At 43.6% G+C, this 20,110-nt stretch overlaps 1 protein-coding gene across 3 annotated transcripts in view; it reads left to right on the plus strand.

Annotated features, from left to right (window-relative positions):
• The window catches only part of NTM (neurotrimin), a 593,292-nt gene that overhangs the window by 487,993 nt on the left and 85,189 nt on the right, over positions 1-20,110 (plus strand). For all 3 annotated transcript variants that reach the window (XM_075280153.1, XM_075280154.1, XM_075280155.1), the window contains exons 3-4: positions 694-926; positions 15,929-16,054. In XM_075280153.1, coding sequence (XP_075136254.1) covers positions 694-926; positions 15,929-16,054 — 359 coding nt within the window. The remainder of the gene's footprint in view (positions 1-693; positions 927-15,928; positions 16,055-20,110) is intronic.

The following is a 20,110-nucleotide window of genomic DNA, read 5'->3' on the forward strand; positions in this document are numbered from 1 at the left end:
ACCCATTGTCCATTACCAACCATGAGCTTCTTAAAGAAGTGGAATCATGTGACAGATGTTATCTCCTTCCTCATTTTGTGTCTGTTTTTTACAAGGTGAACGTTGAACTGAATACATAGAATTGTATTGAATTCTGTTTATAGCGAAGAGGTTGAAGAAGACCCAGTTCATTAACTCCAACCTATCCCCTATGTATCTTAATTTTTCACACTTCCCTCTGCAACAAACATTTGGTTGTCCTCTACTAAGTGCTGCCGCTTTCTACTTTACTGTGGGTATATGGCAAGCTGTGATATTGGACATCACAAGAACATGAAGTTCAACTAGTCAAGGGTGGTGTTCAAAAAAACATCCAAGGGTAAAAGTTAAAAATAGATATGTGTCCCATTGGGATAATAACTGTGACATCATACATAAAAGGCACATGGTCATTAGATGTGTACCATGACATCATTGGATGATGGTTTCCATGTTATTGGGTATGAGCTGATGCATTATTTAGTGTGGGCTGGTATATCAGTAGCATAGTGTTGTGACATCACGGAGATTGGGCTGTGACCTCATTGGCTATATACACTGTGTTTGGATTGTGACCTAATTAGATATTGGCTGGTCTCTGTTTCTGCTTACATGTTTGCTTGTCTATGCAGGTTTTGTCTCTGTTTCTACTTACATGCTTGCTTCTCTATGCAGGTGCACAGTGGACAACAGAGTGACCCGTGTGGCCTGGCTGAATCGCAGCACCATTTTATACACTGGCAATGACAAGTGGTCCATAGACCCTCGTGTGGTACTTGTAACCAACAACAAGATTCAGTACAGCATTGAGATCCAGAATGTGGGCATTTATGACGAGGGACCCTACACCTGCTCAGTGCAGACAGACAATCACCCCAAAACCTCTCGTGTGCACCTCATTGTACAAGGTAAGTGTGAGTCTTATGATTAAGTCAGTTCCAGATGGTCTTTGGAGTCAGTCTGTAGGAAACAGGACCTATGCAATGTTCTGCAGGCTTTAGAGCATGGTCACGACAGACTGTCAGATTCCTTCACAGAGCATCCTGGAATGTAGCTTACATTGCTGAACATCTCATGGACTAAACTCCAGACGTACCCCACCCGCACACCCCGGGTGTTTATCACTTTGCCCCCCCTCCCCTTATCTGCCATGTTGTATTGTGCTTGTTCTTACAATCAGCTGGCCCTTTGTTAGCTACAAATAACTTCCCTCTTCATCCAGCGTGGCGTTAATCTCCCATTCCCGGCCATTGTTTGCGGCTTAATTACCTGGTCATAGCTGCTTTGCATCTGAGCTGTGTAGGTGGAGGGGGCTGTGAGGGGGGAATCAGGCGCACAGGATTCGGGGAGACGGAGGGAGCTGCATTGATCCTCTGGTGTGTCCCACGTAGATAAGGAGAGATTCTGGGGGGATTGTTAAACATCCTGTAGAGCTGCCATTTTCTCAGCTCTGAAAAGCTTTAATCTGCAATTTTCTCTCGCAAACTGAGCTAATAATTTCCAGAGGCAGAGACGAGAGGCAGCCGACACTTACAGGACTGTGGCAAGCGGCGGCAGAGCTGTCCAGCACACATGAGGCATAGAAGCTCATGGAAGATGAAAGCTGTGAATAGAATTGTGGATGGATGGATGGATGGATGGATGGATGGATGGATGGATAGATACGGTAGGTAGATAGATAGAAGTATATCACATGGTCAGGTTATTATAATTATTATACTGTGTATACAATTATATCACAGGGTCTGCAGTTTATATATGTATATTACATTGCGGGGCCTGGAGTATTAGGTATGGTATTATTCTACAGGTTAGAGAACATATTATACAATATTATATTACACGTAGGAGAGTATTATGGTGATAATATGCTGCAGTTGAGGGAGTGTTATATCACATGGCTTGGAGAATTAGGTTTCATGGTTTCATACTATATCATTTTATATGATATTATTGTACAGGTCAGAGCATATTAAAGGAAGTCTTGCCACCACCAAAAGCACTTTGAAAACATTTATATACTGTTGTAGGGGTTGGGATCGGCATTGTGAACATACCCTTTCTGTTTGAGGGGTTGGGATCGGCATTGTGAACATACATTTTCTGACCTCACATATCAGTGGTTGTGAATACATTTTGGTGGTGGTATAGTTTAAATCTAGTCTATCACATGGGTGGGAAAACCTTCTTGAGCTATTAGTCCATCCCGTCTGCATAGTGTGTGCGATGCCTATCATCTCTTACTGTCTGTGTTTCTGTGTGACAACACATTGAATGCTCACTTCTGACATTTTATTCTCCTTGCAATCATCATGTGACTTTGCAGCCTTAACCGATAACATTTGTTGTGCCACACTTGGTAGCAGAGCTGTTATCTGGACTATACAAATAATTGTGGAGCTTTGTGTGAGTAGCCCCTTGTGATGTTGGTGCGGGCCGCATGTGTAAGTGGGGAGACAGACGACGTGCTGTCTTTGTTTTGGACTTGCAATTTTACTGTAGATCTGTTTGTTTCTCATTAGTTTCCTGGACAAAAGATGAGTGTGGAGGGAGGGAACGGATTCTCAGCACTGGGGCCAGGTCTACAGAATAAGCCGCCGCGTTTTACGAACCTTACCTTTAAAGAGCTTGTCAGGCAGAGCAGCGTCTCTGTGGGCAGCCGTGGGCCGCAGCTCGCCTTTTCATCATTCTCTCTGTACTCACTCTTCCTTTATCTTTCTCCCCGTTTGCCCCGTCCTTCATTCTCTAGAATCCGCCTTCCCTGCGCTCAGCAAACAGAAGACTCTGCATTGAATCTTTATGTTGCCTTGTGCCAGCTCCATTCTGCTCCTTGTGTAGCAGCTAATGACTGCCACACAACCATGAGGTGACAGGCCAAAATCATACAGCAGCTAGGGGGTGCCCACATGGAACGTAGTATATAAGATAACACCGCAAAATCTATAAGTTGAGTCGTCATTGGGTGTGTTACATGTAAAGAGGGGTGAAATTTACAGTATATCCTCGGGAAACCTGTAACCGAGAAAAATATGACCTTTATCTGTAGTCAAAGAGACTTCTAAGATTTGACTGTAACAAGAGACTCCTGACGACTGCCATTACCTGTAACGGATTAGACTCAGTACCACTGCTGACAATCACCTGTTACGGAGGAGACTCCTGACCACTTCCTATTGTGGAGGAGACTCCTGACCACTGCCTGTTGTGGAGGAGACTCCTGACCACTGCCTATTGTGGAGGAGACTCCTGACCACTGCCTGTTGTGGAGGAGACTCCTGACCACTGCCTGTTGTGGAGGAGACTCCTGAACACTGCCTGTTGTGGAGGAGACTCCTGACCACTGCCTGTTGTGGAGGAGACTCCTGACCACTGCCTGTTGTGGAGGAGACTCCTGACCATTACCCGTTACTGAGGAGACTCCTGGCCATTTCATGTAACTGAGGAGTATTACCCATAACTAAGATACGGTAAGATCCCATTACCATTACCTGTAGCTGAGAAGACTTATGACAAATACCTGTAACTAGTAAGACTACTATCACCTGTGACTGAGGATACTCCTGAATATTACCTGTAACTATGGGAAGATCACCTAAAATTGCCTGTTACTGGGGAGGTTCCAACCCATTGCCTACAATGAAGGAGACTCCTGACACATTATTATTATTGTTGTTGTTGTTGTTGTTGTTATTATTATTTTTATTATTATGCTTTTTTTATAGCACCATCATATTCCGCAGCGCTTTACAGACATTGACAGCTACTGTCCCATATAGGCCTCACAATCTATATTCCCTATCAGTATGTCTTTGAAGTGTGGAAGGGAACCAGAGTACCCGGAAGAAACCCACGCAAACACGGGGAGAACATACAAACTCCTTGCAGATGTTGTCCTTGGTAGGATTTGAACCCAGGACTCCAGCGCTGCAGTGCTAACCACTGAGCCACCATGCTGACACATGCCTTTAATTGAGTGCTGCACATCCTGAAATTTCCCTCCGCTCCCATGCAGACTCCCTGAGCTCTCCCTTTCATGATTAGGCAGAGCAATCCTGAAATCTCTGCCTGATCACAGAGAGGACTCGGCAGCTGTACAGTCACAGCTGCTCCATCTTTTGTCTCTCCATGCACTCACCTCTATGGTAAGATGTGAAATATTAAGAACTTCATTGTCATCAACTAGGTATTCAGACACGCTTCTCTTTACTGTCCTAGAACCTCAGATGTATTGACAGCACCTCATTCACTGCCTTCTGCTAGCTAATTATTATGGCCTTGTGCATTAATATTTATTGGATGCTTTTCTGCATTGCTGACTCAGTCCTGGTTAACATCACATTAGAGCTTTACATTAGATGTTGGGACTCATGGGTATTTCCTAATATTTAATCTCTGACAGAAGGCTCATATGTATCCCAGTGTATAGGCATACAATAGAATAAGTCTACAATTCACACAAAAAAACATATGATAAAAGCGTGTGAACATACACTATTTTGTTCACTGGAGCTCTCTGGATATGTTTAGAGCTGTATTGTGAGCATTCCCTGAACATGCTGTGAGTATGGGGAATATATACTTTCCGTCACCCACATTATGATGTAAGTGCTGTACATAGAGCCGCGCTAGTTCTCTAGCTTATATCATTATACATCAGTAAGTTCAGTTAACAGAAGACACTGTTGGACTAACTCGCAGACCACATTTCTTGTCCAGAATGTAACCATATTAAAGGTCCCTTGGAGGGTACAATTGACCTGACCATTGCCTGTTACTAGGGTTACCCCTGATAGTTACCTGTAAGCAAGGAGACTCCTTGCCATTGATTAGTACTGAGGGAGACTCTTGACTACAGCCTTTAATGGAAAAGGCTTGTGACCATTATCATCTGAGAAGACACCTGCCCATTGCTTGTAAAACCTTAGTCACACAATAGTGTTTGTAAGCCAAAAATGAGAGTGGACACTACATAGAGATAAGGTATAATAATGGAAATATTTGCACTTGTTCTTTTTTTTTTATACACTTCTGGCTTTGGTTAAGGCTGGTCTTACACGACTGTAGTGGTTCTTGCGGTCCGCAATTTGCGGATCCGCAACACAAATTTCACTTTAAAAATTAATTCCGCAGACATCCGCAAAGTGCATCCGCAACGTTCTGTGTGTATTACTATTATGCGGATCCGCAAAAAAAAAATCACACCACAAAACACACATGTTGATATCCGCAATTGCGGATATACACTATTGTATGTTCAGTGTATATCTGCAAAAATGCACGTGCCCATAGACTTCTATTGGACGGTAAGTGTTCGTTATTTTTTTAACATTGAAGTCTATGGGCAATGGACTTATAACGGACAGTAACTAATAGCCATCAGTTACTGTCCGTTATGATAGGTGTCCAGTTTTGTTTTTTTTTAAACGGACACATAACGGAATCCAACGGTAGTGTGAACCCTTTCTAACTGAAGAGATGTGAGATTACAGCCTGTTGCTGAGGTTACCGCTGATTATTACCTACTTACCTAGTCTCTTACAGAAGAGACTCATGACCACTACCTGTAACTGAGGAGACTCCCGACCACTGCCTGTAACTGAGGAGACTCCCGACCACTGCCTGTAACTGAGGAGACTCCCGACCACTGCCTGTAACTGAGGAGACTCCCGACCACTGCCTGTAACTGAGGATACTCCCGACCACTGCCTGTAATTGAGGAGACTCCCGACCACTGCCTGTAACTGAGGAGACTCCAAAATACTGCCTGTAACTGAGGATACTCCCGACCACTGCCTGTAATTGAGGAGACTCCCGACCACTGCCTGTAACTGAGACTCCTGACCACTGCCTGTAATTGAGGAGACTCCCGACCACTGCCTGTAACTGAGGAGACTCCCGACCACTGCCTGTAATTGAGGAGACTCCCGACCACTGCCTGTAATTGAGGAGACTCCTGACCACTGCCTGTAACTGTAGAGACTCCCGACCACTGCCTGTAACTGAGGAGACTCCAGAGTACTGCCTGTAACTGAGGATACTCCCGACCACTGCCTGTAATTGAGGAGACTCACGACCACTGCCTGTAAGTGAGGAGACTCCAGAGTACTGCCTGTAACTGAGGATATTCCCTACCACTGCCTGTAACTGAGGAGACTCCTGACCACTTCCTGTAACTGAGGAGACTCCTGACCACTTCCTGTAACTGAGGAGACTCCCGACCACTGCCTGTAACTGAGGAGACTCCCGACCACTTCCTGTAACTGAGGAGACTCCCGACCACTGCCTGTAACTGAGGAGACTCCCGACCACTGCCTGTAACTGAGGAGACTCCCGACCACTGCCTGTAACTGAGGAGGCTCCTGACCACTTCCTGTAACTGAGGAGACTCCTGACCACTGCCTGTAACTGAGGAGACTCCCGACCACTGCCTGTAACTGAGGAGACTCCCGACCACTGCCTGTAACTGAGGATACTCCCGACCACTGCCTGTAATTGAGGAGACTCCCGACCACTGCCTGTAACTGAGGAGACTCCAAAATACTGCCTGTAACTGAGGATACTCCCGACCACTGCCTGTAATTGAGGAGACTCCCGACCACTGCCTGTAACTGAGACTCCTGACCACTGCCTGTAATTGAGGAGACTCCCGACCACTGCCTGTAACTGAGGAGACTCCCGACCACTGCCTGTAATTGAGGAGACTCCCGACCACTGCCTGTAATTGAGGAGACTCCTGACCACTGCCTGTAACTGAAGAGACTCCCGACCACTGCCTGTAACTGAGGAGACTCCAGAGTACTGCCTGTAACTGAGGATACTCCCGACCACTGCCTGTAATTGAGGGAGACTCACGACCACTGCCTGTAAGTGAGGAGACTCCAGAGTACTGCCTGTAACTGAAGATATTCCCTACCACTGCCTGTAACTGAGGAGACTCCTGACCACTTCCTGTAACTGAGGAGACTCCTGACCACTTCCTGTAACTGAGGAGACTCCTGACCACTGCCTGTAACTGAGGAGACTCCTGACCACTGCCTGTAATTGAGAAGACTTTTAGTCATTCCTTATCAGTAACTGAAAACTCCTGACCAGGATCTAGAATGCATCCAAAATTAATATTAATTCAAGGGGTTTTCCAACAAACATAACTGTAATTAAATATGTAGGGCATTAAAAGTTAGTTTTGAAAATTTTCTCTAATCAACATTTGTCTTGATTATTTGCTAATGGATACGACCATGAACGCAGGAACTTTCTATGGTCTGGTTCTTGTCAAAAAATCAGCCATGCTTTCCTTATTGTGGTCAATTATCAGGCAAGAACTCTAAACGCATGAGAAGATAACCCAGTCACAGTAAAGAAATCATGGCTGGGTTTCTGGCAGGTCTCAGACAATAGAAAGTTCCTGCATTCATGCTTGTATGCATTAGCATTAGATTTTTGACTTGGATTCCGCATCAAAATCTAGACCTAAGTGTAAAGGTCTTTAATAGGAGCAGAAACATGTCTTCATAGCCACAAACTGATAAAGCAGTTCAGTGATCATTATCGGGTGGGCCCAATCCACTAGTTGTTTTGTTTGTTTTTTTCCTTTTGTGTCTCAAGATGGCTAAAGGTTGATGTTCCAGAGGAGAGCTAGATCACTTATGAATGTCTATATGAAAAATTAGGCCAGCCCCAAGTGCACTTACAGGCTGATTTCCACATGTATAAAAACACAGTCTCTTGGACTATGGTTGAGTTACTAGTTATGCAGCGGTCTCAGTTTGAGCTATTAGTTATACAGTTGCCTGTCCAGTTAAATTCCTGGTTATGGGACTACCTTTCTGGTGGAGTTGCTAGTTATGCAGCTGCCTTTCTGGTGGAGTTGCTAGTTATGCAGCTGCCTTTCTGGTGGAGTTGCTAGTTATGCAGCTGCCTTTCTGGTGGAGTTGTTAGTTATGCAGCTGCTTTTCTGGTGGAGTTGCTAGTTATGCAGCTGCCTTTCTGGTGGAGTTGCTAGTTATGCAGCTGCCTTTCTGGTGGAGTTGCTAGTTATGCAGCTGCCTTTCTGGTGGAGTTGCTGGTTATGCAGCTGCCTTTCTGGTAGACTTGCTGGCAATGTGGTCACTGTTATGACTTCTGTGTGTCCATGCTGCTGGTGATGTACTGTCAGCCATTTGTGGGGTTGTATTGACATCATAGCATTAGTGCCACGTTGTTGGATTTTCTAGTTCTCCCTGAAAACATGAAGAGTAACGAGGTTTCCTGTGTAAATGAATGGAGCGTGGATTTGGCTGCGGCTCTGCATCGATGTCAGCCTCGTAGCCTTTATAATTACTCCAGCTGTTTCTGTTTCATCTTCTGCCTCTCCCGTCAATAAAGCCTCGGAGCAGATGGTTCACTATTGATTATCTCAGCTGCACTGCTCGCCAGTGACGGCACCGCTGGATGAGACACCTGATTGCGGCGCAGCGTCTGAAGGTGACCCAGTCCCTGCATGTCTGTTGTCTTATAGGTGATATCTTACAAATAATGGGATAGAAACTTCCTGCATGTTAGAAGGACTCTGTTCTTGAAGGATCATCTGGGGAGCGTTGGTCGTCATTGTCTGCCATGTGGACTTACACAGAAAATCACAAATGATTAGTGTTGAGCGAGTAGTATTCATCGAATACCTCGCCGGCACAGGAATGTGTGTAATCGGACGAACACCAAGGGGTTAAACGCTTCGAAGATTCGATGCGTTTAACCCCTTGGTGTTCGGCCGATTACATGCATTCCTATGCCAGCGAGGTATTCGACGAATACTACTCGCTCAACACTACAAATGATCACAACAATCACATCAAACATGATCATAGCCACATATAATACACTGCTGATGATGCGCCAAAGGTTATCATAACACATCATACACCAAGCTTCATTCATCATCCTCGTCATGCCAGACATGACCTCCATCTATCACTACACCACTCATCATAAATAATCACACTATCACATATCTCATGAGAATCTTCTGGTCTCTATCTCATTTGTTAGTGAATATCACAAATCTATAGTTTTAGAGACAACACTGTTATGCTTGGCACAGTACCTATGCCGTGACAGGAATGATACTGTAGAAGTTTGTGTTCCTTCCTCTCTGCCGCCTGCTTGTATAATAACTTTGAGCAGGTTCCTATTTTTAGCTCTTGTTCCACCCATTTACTATGCTTTTGACAGTAATTGAACCTTTATAGTAGATTTTCATCCAAGCTACTTTTCTGTACCAGTGAAGGAAAGACTGATGTCCATACACAAGGGATAGAAAGAAAATCTGAAGAGCGGGAATTGCTGTAGAAGCCAATTGTGGTCGTGTTCAAATGGTTATTTAACATATTTTACATATAATTAGAAGTCTGACATTTTCAGCAGGGAGATTAGAGGTGAAGCCTGGCATGATCCCTTGGGCCCTGAAATGAAGCCCACTGACAGACCGCAAGGAAGACAAAAACGTCTTCTCTTTAGCAGACAGCAGCACTATTGTTAAGGTACTTTGATAGCTACTTCACGAAGGGTCTCCAAGACCACAAGTGGTTGTACTCTGTATCTGAAATATGGTCACTGAGACAGCTGTGCTGCCGCTGATAACCTGCACTCCCCGAAACATGTCTAGATATAGAGTCTCATTGCTGTGCCGCCTGCACCTCTGCTTCCTTTTTTTTGTGCTGATCTTTAATGAGTGATTAATTATAAGACGAGTACAACGCACAACATACTTTAGGGCTAATATGGTGTCTATAGAGTAGACAGTGCTGCTGCTTATGGTGCTTTGCAATAAATGCCAGATTCTTGTTCCAGGTGGTATCAGAACTGTATCTCATTCATGTATCACATGGACTTATGAAGATCTATTCCATTTCTGAACTACTTGTCTGATAATGCAAAGGCCAGTGCTTCTAAGGTGCTATCACGGAGGGGATTTATTATTACTTGAGGGAGTCTGTAATTTGGATTTTTTCATTTTAACTAAACCTAGATTCATGAAGCCTTTAAAAAGTCTATTGTAGGCATACCTTTTTGTTTCAATTATGTTACCAGCGTTTTCTTAAAAAAGCTGGTTTCTTCTTATGCAAATTAGTGTTAACGGAGCACAGCTGGCGTTCCCACTGTGCTCTGAGCACCTCCGCCTCATTGGCCTAGACCTGCATCCCCGCCCCCTTCTTGATTTGTAGTTGAAGTCTCCTCCTCTTCTTTGCTTCTTACTTGAACAGATGTTCTGTGTCTTCTCGTGTAACAATAAGTCTAAGATGGAGCACAGGGCATGCGCTGTACGCTCGGCCCACCGAAGTTGGGCCTGCTCATGTAAGAAGGTAAAGTAGAAGAGGAGGAGGCTTCAACTACAATCAAGAAAGGGATGGTATCCAGGTCCAGGCCAGTGCTCTGTGAACACTAATGTGCATAAGAAAAAAACAACTTTTCCATGAAAACTCCGACAACGTAATTGAAACAAAAGGCATGCCTACAATAGCCTTTATAAAGGCCACATGGAGATAAGTTTGGTTAAAAGTAAAAAATCCCAATGATAGACTCCCTTTAAAGCTATACCAGGTAGGAAGAATCTACACCAGAATTATCACAGTAGCTAATCCATTAAGATGTGGCACATCTTATGTCACACAGTTTGGTTGGCTTACTTTACGCCATAATTGCTATCATTCTGTAGTTGTCCACAGGAGACTGGTGCACAGCATGTGCTACAAATTGTTTTGAGCAGAGCCATGTCATTTTTTGGAGTGTCAATGCCATCTTTGAGGTCTGACACACCACTTTTTCTGCATGCTATATCACTCTTTTTTTTCTAACCATGGCAAGCTGTCCACTTATAAAATGAAAGAGCCCCTAGTGGAGATTTGGCACCTCTTCCAGGACTCTTTCGGAGCTTCACGAGAGTTGCCAAGCATTCTTTGCACCAATATTTTGTGCCATCGTTTTAGAGCAAGGAGAACCATGCCCCCTTTTGTAGACACTTTTCAAAAATGTCTATTGAAGTACAATAAATTTTCTAAAAGATTTAATAAATCTGTCACAAGGAATATACTCCTGTTTTTTTGGCACAAATTGAGCTGGAATTCTGGTATATTTAGCTAGTAAATCTCCCTCCATGCCCCTATTGAAAGGTATATTCGTTTTTGATTGTAGGATTTCTGGTGTCTTCATTATCTGTACATCTCGCTGCTGTAATGACAATCCCCTCTTTAGAGTTATTGTTGCTGCAGTTTTAGAAGATTTAGCCATTTATTCCTCTCTTTTATGATAAAGACAGCGGCACAGAGCATTGTCTCATCCCGGTATAATGGCCAAGAGACGCAGAGTGCTCCCGTTCTTCAGTGTATTCACCCAGATGAGCTAATAAATGGAATAACCACACTGCAGAGACTGCAGGATGTGCCCAGTGTGGTCAGGTAGACATGTGTCTAGCCATCACTGAGCTTATTACAGGGAGGATACATTTACACTGCATTTAGGTGCAGAACATTGCACATTATTTCTAGGCTTTGCTCACACCTACGTTGTTCATTTTTGTTCTTCTGATCTAGGATCATAACTATATAAGTGACTGCAGTGATAGACAGCCGTGCTGGACCTGTCACATGGTGCACGCCTGCGGAGCCGAACGGACTCCAATGAGTGTACTAGGGTGCGTTGGGTTTCCATCATGGTGATAGGTCTGCATGCTGTGCTATTTGTTAGGTATTTTTAATGAAGACTCCTAACAGAACTTCCAACACAGATGTGAGCAGAGCTTCATAAATAAAACAGGGACTTGGTCCTCTGGTATGTTCCATTGTCCAGTCGTGTCAAGAGTGGAGAGGTCATACTGCTCTGCTTATCCATGTGTTGTAGTAGGAATCATTTCAAGCTGTGCAGTTATATGAGGCATCGTCTGGCTAGAGGACTTCTATATTAAACCTTGTGATTGGGATGGTGAAGCATGAACGGGGTTAACGGTAGACCGGCTGCGCAGTGACAGAACGTTCCTCTCACTTTCTGCTGATCTGAGCTCTTCGAAACCCACATGGGAAACCAGCCGCCCATAAAAAGATAACCCAGAACTTCCACCTGAAGTGCTGACTGCAGCTTGTCATGCCTTTCCCATGTGACCTTCACCCTCTTCTCCAATCTTGGGGTCCTCTGGGAGGAGAGTACAGAACACCGTGTAAGTCTCTTCCCATCTGCCAGGGGCTCCTGGGACATAAGATGAGCTGGTGCCGGGGTCTGTGTGAGTCACAAGGTGCAGAATGTCTGTGGGCACCTGTTACACCTTCCCATGACCTTAAAATGCTTCATTCGCCACAAACTGCTGACATCTCTTTTTCACCCCCAAGAGACCTGCAGTAAAACGTCACCTCCTTATTTTAACCTAAAAATCTCCTCCTTTTCTGGCATAAGTATGTATTTAATTCTATAACAGCCTCCAAAATCTCTACAAGGTCATCAGTGTGTGACTCTTCAGCACTATTTGCATTCCTCTATGGCCTCTTACAGGCTTGAGCCAGAGCCTTGACCTTCAGTAGACAGAGCTGTACATCATGTTTACTAGATCTGCTTTATTTTTCTTTTACTGATACTTCTCGAGTCGCTTCCAGAGCAGCAATCATAATTCTTTTTCTTTCATAATGACTTTTCTGGCAGTCTTATTTAGAGCTGCATTTACATTACTGTAGTTTGTCTGTGCTCCATCCACAGTGCACATATTCCATAATGCCTCTGATCTGTCATAATACCATCTAGTGTAGTACATTGCATTTTGGGGGATTTGTTTGCAACACGCTACAGTTTCTGCAATTCACAATCGGAACATTCCTTATCTAGGCTTTGACCCATCACATATTAGGGAGCTTGTACAGCCTTGGAATGAACCCATCAGCCATCAGAACTGTGACTGTAGCTCAGTGTGTGACTGTATGTGTATAAGACTTGATGTAACTGAGGATCATTAGAGAAAGTAGAATGTATTTTAGACTTGGTTCACACCTGCGCCTGCTCTCCAACAGGGGATTCCGTTCCCCATTTCGCTTGATAATGCAAAGAATTTTCTCTCCACATTTTTCGCCCTTTTCAGAGTCGGCGGTTTTCCACAGGAGACCGCTTTTTAAAGTGGATTAGGTTTCTGTTTGGGGGATCCCCAAGTGGACCTTCTGAACGGAAATCGGAAAGCAGGTGTGAACCTAGCCTTATATGTATTTGGTATATTCTACTCTGTTGTAAAACATGAACTTGCATAATTGTTGCTTGTCATTTGAGCGATGTTTACTTTTGTGCTCCATTTAGTGGTATAATCTGAGTTAACAACCGCACCCCTGCAGTACACTGCGTGTGAGCACACTGATATTCCTGTAAGTGTGTGTTTGTCGGTCTTACCCGCCATATACATAAATGAGCTGCCGGAGATCATTCCTTGAGGAGCAGCAGTGCTTCAAATCAAGCCTAAGCTTTTACTCGTTTTGGGATTTATGCCATTTTCTGCAGCTTTATGGTGGACACAGAACGATGGATGAAGAGCTGACACTGCGGCCGTTCTGCACCCATGTGAAGAATTTATAAAACGCTGTAAAAGCAAAGTCACAGATTCCTGAATGATTGAGCGCGATGACACGTCGTGTGGAAATAGTCCTGGCATTCACTGTTCCAGACATTAGGGCAGGTCGCTGTAATGGGGGAAAGAATCCATGAATATATCTTCTCATAAACCTATAGAGATAATGTTAAGAATGCACACAAAGGGGCTATAGTACGAGAGGCTTGTAGGATCGGACTCTACTGGCATTTAGTGTTATCATGTAGGAGGAATAGATTGGACATTTGGTTTCTTCCTTTTATATCAGATTCCCCATGATCTATCGGATTAATTTACAGTAGATTTGGGTTGTGGTCAGCGACTTGACCATGAATAAATGGCTAATTCAACTCAATCTTTCCCTAGAAATATACAATATAACAATCTGCTTGGCTCCTCCTGCTCTATAACATCGAGATTGAACTACATTTTTACTGTCATAGGTGCTTTTAATTTTGTGGCCAATCCAACAAATACATCAGCAGAGAAGTCCGGAAACAGTGTTTTATTATAATAGTTATTAGCAAGCTCTGTGCATCCGACCGATCAGACTATCGATCCCAACCCTGACACCACCTGTGACATTGGTTGTGATTTACTCTTTGGCATCATTGGTAACGTTGCGTGTGATATTATCTCTGTTTGCCTGTGACTTTATCTATGACATCGATTGTTGGGAATGTGAACACTGAATGGTTGGCAATACGGAAATAAAATAATATTTGGTTGGCTGTTATCTCATGCCTGTTGACTACTTTAAATGGGCATGATGACTTCCCTCCATAACCCAGCCACAGCTGAGACTTGTCCATGTCACCCCTGTTATCCTGTCAGTGGCTTTGGTGCAGCACAGTCGCTGTATTCTCCATCCACAGATGAACCTCCTGTCCATACCGCCTGCTTCGCCAGGAAATCTCCTCTTTGGATATCTCTAGAAACAGCTTGTGCCGTGTTATGGGCAAATATTTATTCTCCTCCTTATATCTGCAGCCTCAGCACTTTCCTTATAATAAAAGATAAATACATGGACGGAAGAAGACGCTGCACAGTGTGGACAACTCACTCATCGCTACACGGACAGAGACTTGGAACCCCCTGATTAGAAATCCATTATCACCCTATGTAGAACTGCTGAAAGTCTACATGCAGAAAGGGGTACATAGTTTCACTGTAAAAATAGGACAAGACCTAAACTCTGTTCTTATTGGTGTATTCTCTGGTGGGGCAACATTTGCAGCTGTAGCTTCTGCAGTAGTATGAAAATATTTATGAGCTTATTGTGGTTTTCCACACCGATTGTAGATGAATAAACTAAAAAACATGTAGACGTAGGGAAAAACAATGCATACCCTAAAAATCACAGTTGCCTTAAAAGGGAGCCAGTCACAATGAGAATTTAGGGGAATCTGCAGGCAGCACGCTACTGAGCAGAGTGATATAAGGATTCAGTAAAGACTTGGCAGAACTTCTTCTTTGTATCTCTGCTCTGTGTGTGTGTAGGGGGGTAGAGCTATCAATGAATGACAGCCTTCCAGCCGTGCACCTTTATAGGGGAAAGTGGATAAGAGTACAGCAAGTTTTTTTTTTCCTCTTTATGGAGGATGATGTAGGTACTTTTATAGCAGGCTTGTTTGTGGTACAGAAGCATTGTTCCATTCGGGAGGATGATGATGCAGGTGCTTGTCATTACAACGGAGCTGCCACTTTTGTTCCTGCTTTTGTTTGCAGCCTCACTGCACTCAGCTTTTCTGTGCTCGGTGCATTAGTGGGAGCAGGATTCGGCTCCACATGGAGGCTGCTCCCACCTGCTGGAATTTCCATTCATTGACAATAAAAGCTATTGTTGCCTTGAATGGAATATTTAGTTGCATTCCGCCACGTGATGAGATGGATGATGTCTGCATTTCTTCTTCTGCAGAGGGGATTGACCTTGACCTCTGCACATGAGCTCTATGAGTTGTCCAGTAATAAGCACTTGAGCTGTACTATAATAACACAAGCTGCACTGTAATGATCACACACTATACCGTAATAAGCACACAAGCTCTACTATTATAAGCACACAAGCTGTGCCTTAATAACATAGATTGTACTGTAATAAGAATGCAAGCCGTACCATAGTAATCTCATTAGTTGTATCCTGCCTTCCCAGAATGACTGACCCTGCCATTTTGTGATCACTGGAATACACTATGAAATTCTGGAATTTGTGGATTACCGTATATGGTGCCTGACCTTTATCTCCACTCTCATGTTTTCTCTCACTTTTTTTTTTCTGGATATCTAAGTGGTTCTTATGAATATCCTTCTCTTTTTGTCTTGCAGTCCCCCCTACAATAGTGGAGATCTCATCGAATATTGTTGTCAATGAAGGAAATAATGTCAGTCTGAGCTGCATTGCTACAGGGAGGCCTGAACCTGTGGTGAACTGGAGATACCTGTCACCCAAAGGTAAGTCACTGAATGAGTTCTGCACAGGTCTGAGTACACAGGCAGTGTTTTGGAAATGTGTCTGAAAGAAGCCAGCAATGTGGAGCAGTGCATTAGAGCTAGTGGTGCAGACTTGTGTACAGAGATGTGGGTCCAGTAGGCCAAACCTTCCATGACTGTATTTTTTCACAGCCCGACTCCATCTCATAAATGGCTGACCGTCGTGATCAGACATAAGGATTATAGCAACTCTAATTCATTAAAAAAGTAGTAGTTGTATTCCTATGAATGTAAATATGCAACAAACTATGCATGTAATTAATAATAAATATTCATAATTTATAATTAAAAATAATGTGCATCTGTATGTATGATTTTAGATGTTGTGTGTGAATGTAGACTTATGATTGATATATATACTGTGTACATATATATACAAATTTAGACATCTGCATAGATGCTAGGTCCACTCTAGCGTTTAGTTTTCCGTTCTTCAGATGGAAACCCTATCTGCTTGAAAAACGGTTACCCATGGAGAAGACTATAATGGTGATCCGCTGAGTTTCTGACTCAAATTGAAGACAAGCAGGACATTTCTCTGCGCATATGTTAAGTGGGATGAGGGACATGAGTCCCTGAATGATCGCCGAATGCTAGTGTGACCACAGCCTTAGGATGTCTGTATAAATGGAGATATATGCATCTAATAAGTCTGTGCATGTATTTTGGAATATTGGTGTGTGCATATATATGTAAGGCTGGGTTCACGCCAGTGCTTGAATTCCGTTCAGGGATTCCTTTCCCCTTGAAAAATGCATAGAGAAAAGCGCCACAAGCCCTTTTGGGCGGAAAGCCGGTGGACACCATTATAGTCTATGGGGTCCATGGGTTTCTTCAGGTAACTGCTTTTTTAAGTGGATTAGATTTCTTTTCAGCGGGTCCCCAAGTGGACTCCCCCCAAAAAACAGAAACCCAAACTCAGGTGTGAATCTAGCGCAAGTCTCTTCATGTATTTGTATGAATGTAGATTATGTATGTATATATGTTTGCATGCACATGTATAATTATAGATACATATATATGTGTGTATGGACATGTGTGCACATATATTTATGAATAAGGATGCATGTATCTAGGACCGTGTGTTTGTATGTATGGTGCTCATACAGTATGTGTCACATTAGCCCTTCCACACAGTGTCATGTGGCACATACATAGGGATGGCGAAACCTGAAATGTTCAGTCCAAATGAAACTACTGGCTCACAAGGTTTGCCTGGCAAATCCTCATCTTCAGTAGACTCCTGCGCCCATCCAGTGACCTACAGTGTCAGTGAATGCCCATATATGGTTGATCGCGGAATTCGTTCATAATAGAGCTATGGGCAGTTTCTTGCCGTTGGGTCCCTTTGCTCCTTGGACCCTGAGCAACTACCCATTTTGGCCTTTTTTTATATTCCGCCCCTGTGTATGAATGTAGGCATGTGTATTCTTAAGTATGAATATACATATGTATGAATGTAAATGTATGTAGATTTCCGTGTACACGCATATAAATGTCTGCTAACTTGTACAATGTATAAATATAGTTGTGGGAATGTAAATGTAGGTACGTAGGTTTGTGCGCATGTATGTACATATGAGACTGTGGATTTGTTGATGTATGTGTATGTACAGCCTATGTAAATGCTGTCATGGCTTCCATTACTGTACATAAGCAGCTGTGATCTGACCTATATTCAGCAATTATGGCACATGAACAATGATTTTACTGATAGAAATGTCGCTGAGATACTAGTGATGGCCGAGTACATGGACTGTTTTACTCCCTGCTACACACCTGCACACTTCCATCACTGGATTGTAGTTTTGTGCATCTCGCTCCCGCTTGTTTAAGGTTTACTATCTTTGGTCGTCTTTGTTCATGTTTCTTCCTTTTTATTGGTCTCTTGACTCCTTGCAGAGCTCCTGTCCCCTACACTGTGTTGTGGGGGCGTCACTTCCTCAGATTTTATGTAAGGCAGAAAATAGTGTCCCCCCTCGCTGTGATAATGCTGCACAAGATGGAACATAAAGTGTAAACACAAGGTGATGGGTGGAATCTGCTCCAGTCTCCTGTAATCTCATGCAGACACTGTACAGACATAGCTGCTGCACTAGGACTGGAGTCTGGTACCTGAAACTTGGGGCTGTAATGCAGGGAATAGGACGGGGGGCTTCTGTCCCTGCTACAATGGACTCATGGGCACAATGTACAGACTTTTCTTCTCCTCTGCCGTCTTATTCTGGGTAATTTCACTGCCTTGCCTTGTTGTCTGTTTTTGTCACCAGTTTTTCTGAGCATGAATGTATCCAGATGTCTATGCAGCCGTGAGGTGGGTCATTGCTGGATATAATCTGCAATGTACCATTTCTATTTGTCGGAATAGCACTCTTAGGTTTATATTTAAAGTATTGTTTACTCTGTACCATTTCCTTTTTTCCCCGCTATGACTGGCAGCATCTGTGTGCGTTATCTTCTCCAAGGCTCTGCCTTCTTCTTTTCTGTTTCCTTCGTTTTTCTCCATTTTTGCTGCTGAACTGCTTCTTGTTCTTTGTCTCAGATCTGAGATTGGCCTACAGGTGTCTCCTGGAGCTTTGTTCTTACTGTGAATTTAAAGGAGCCTTAGACGACAAGTTATCAGAAACTTCTGTCATTCAAGTCCTTCTGGTGACACTATGCTTAGTGACTACATATAAGATTAAAGGGGCTCTATCAGTAAAATCATGCTGATAGAGCCCCACATATGCGTGCATAGCCTTTAATAAGGCTATTCAGGCACTGTAAAAGTTACATTAAACTACCCCCCCGTTTTAAAATAATAACTTAAAAAAGAATGTTCTCTACTTACGGAACGTGCACCCTGGGCGGGCATTCAGGGTGCGCCGTCTTCTTCTTCCCCGCCTCTTCTTCCTCTGACGTCTTCGGGTCCCGTCCTCCTCCGGCGCTTGCTCGCGGACACTGATAAAAAAAAATAGCCCGGGCGCATGCGCAGTAGCCGTAGTAGGAGCCGCGTGCTACTGCGCATGCGCCCGGGCTATTTTTTTTTATCAGTGTCCGCGAGCAAGCGCCAGAGGAGGACGGGACCCGAAGACGTCAGAGGAAGAAGAGGCGGGGAAGAAGAAGACGGCGCACCCTGAATGCCCGCCCAGGGTGCACGTTCCGTAAGTAGAGAACATTCTTTTTTAAGTTATTATTTTAAAACGGGGGGGGGGGGTAGTTTAATTTAACTTTTACAGTGCCTGAATAGCCTTTTTAAAGGCTATGCACGCATATGTGGGGCTCTATCAGCATGATTTTGCTGATAGAGCCCCTTTAAAGGCTCTTCCTGAATAGGTCATATACACAGTGGTTCTTGTCTAGGCTTGTCCTGCCAGCACAGGTGTCATCACATCAAGGTCCAGGCATTGACTTCATGGGGCAGATTGGGCTAGTTCACACAGGGACATGGACGCTGATTTTGACAGCTGATTTCATGGCCAAATCAGCCTCCATAAAATGTAGCCCTATGTGAATTGCTAGCTTTTTTTTTTTCTGCTAGCTTGCTAGCAGAAAAAGAAGCGACATGACCTTTCTTCAGGCGTTTAACGCCTGAAAAAATGAATTGGAGTCTATGAGGCGCTGAAAAAACCACTAGCGGTTTTTGGTCACTTATTTTTGCAGCTGTTTTGGCAAAACAGCGACTGAACCCGCTAGCGTCTTTTTATAATGTACTTTTTTGTAGTGCAAAAAAATAGCTTCCAAAAAACAGTGACCGAAAAAGCATCAAAAACAGTGTCAAAAACAGTGTCAAAAACAGCGTCCAATGCAAAAAACAGTGTCCAAAAAAAACGACGCTGAAAAATCAGTGACAAAATCAGCTAAGCTTTTTTCACGTGTGAACTAAGAGGATAAATTCATACAGGTCATATTTATCGGAATATAGCTTTGTGGTAATTGACCTGCTGCAGAAACATCTCTGTTTGCATGGCTGGTAGAAATTGCTAATAGTGGTGCATGTGGCATAATATATTAAAGTACAGTGGGTTTTTCTCTTGA

Source organism: Leptodactylus fuscus, chromosome 6 (genome assembly GCF_031893055.1).
Source record: "Leptodactylus fuscus isolate aLepFus1 chromosome 6, aLepFus1.hap2, whole genome shotgun sequence".
Lineage (NCBI taxonomy): Eukaryota > Metazoa > Chordata > Amphibia > Anura > Leptodactylidae > Leptodactylus > Leptodactylus fuscus.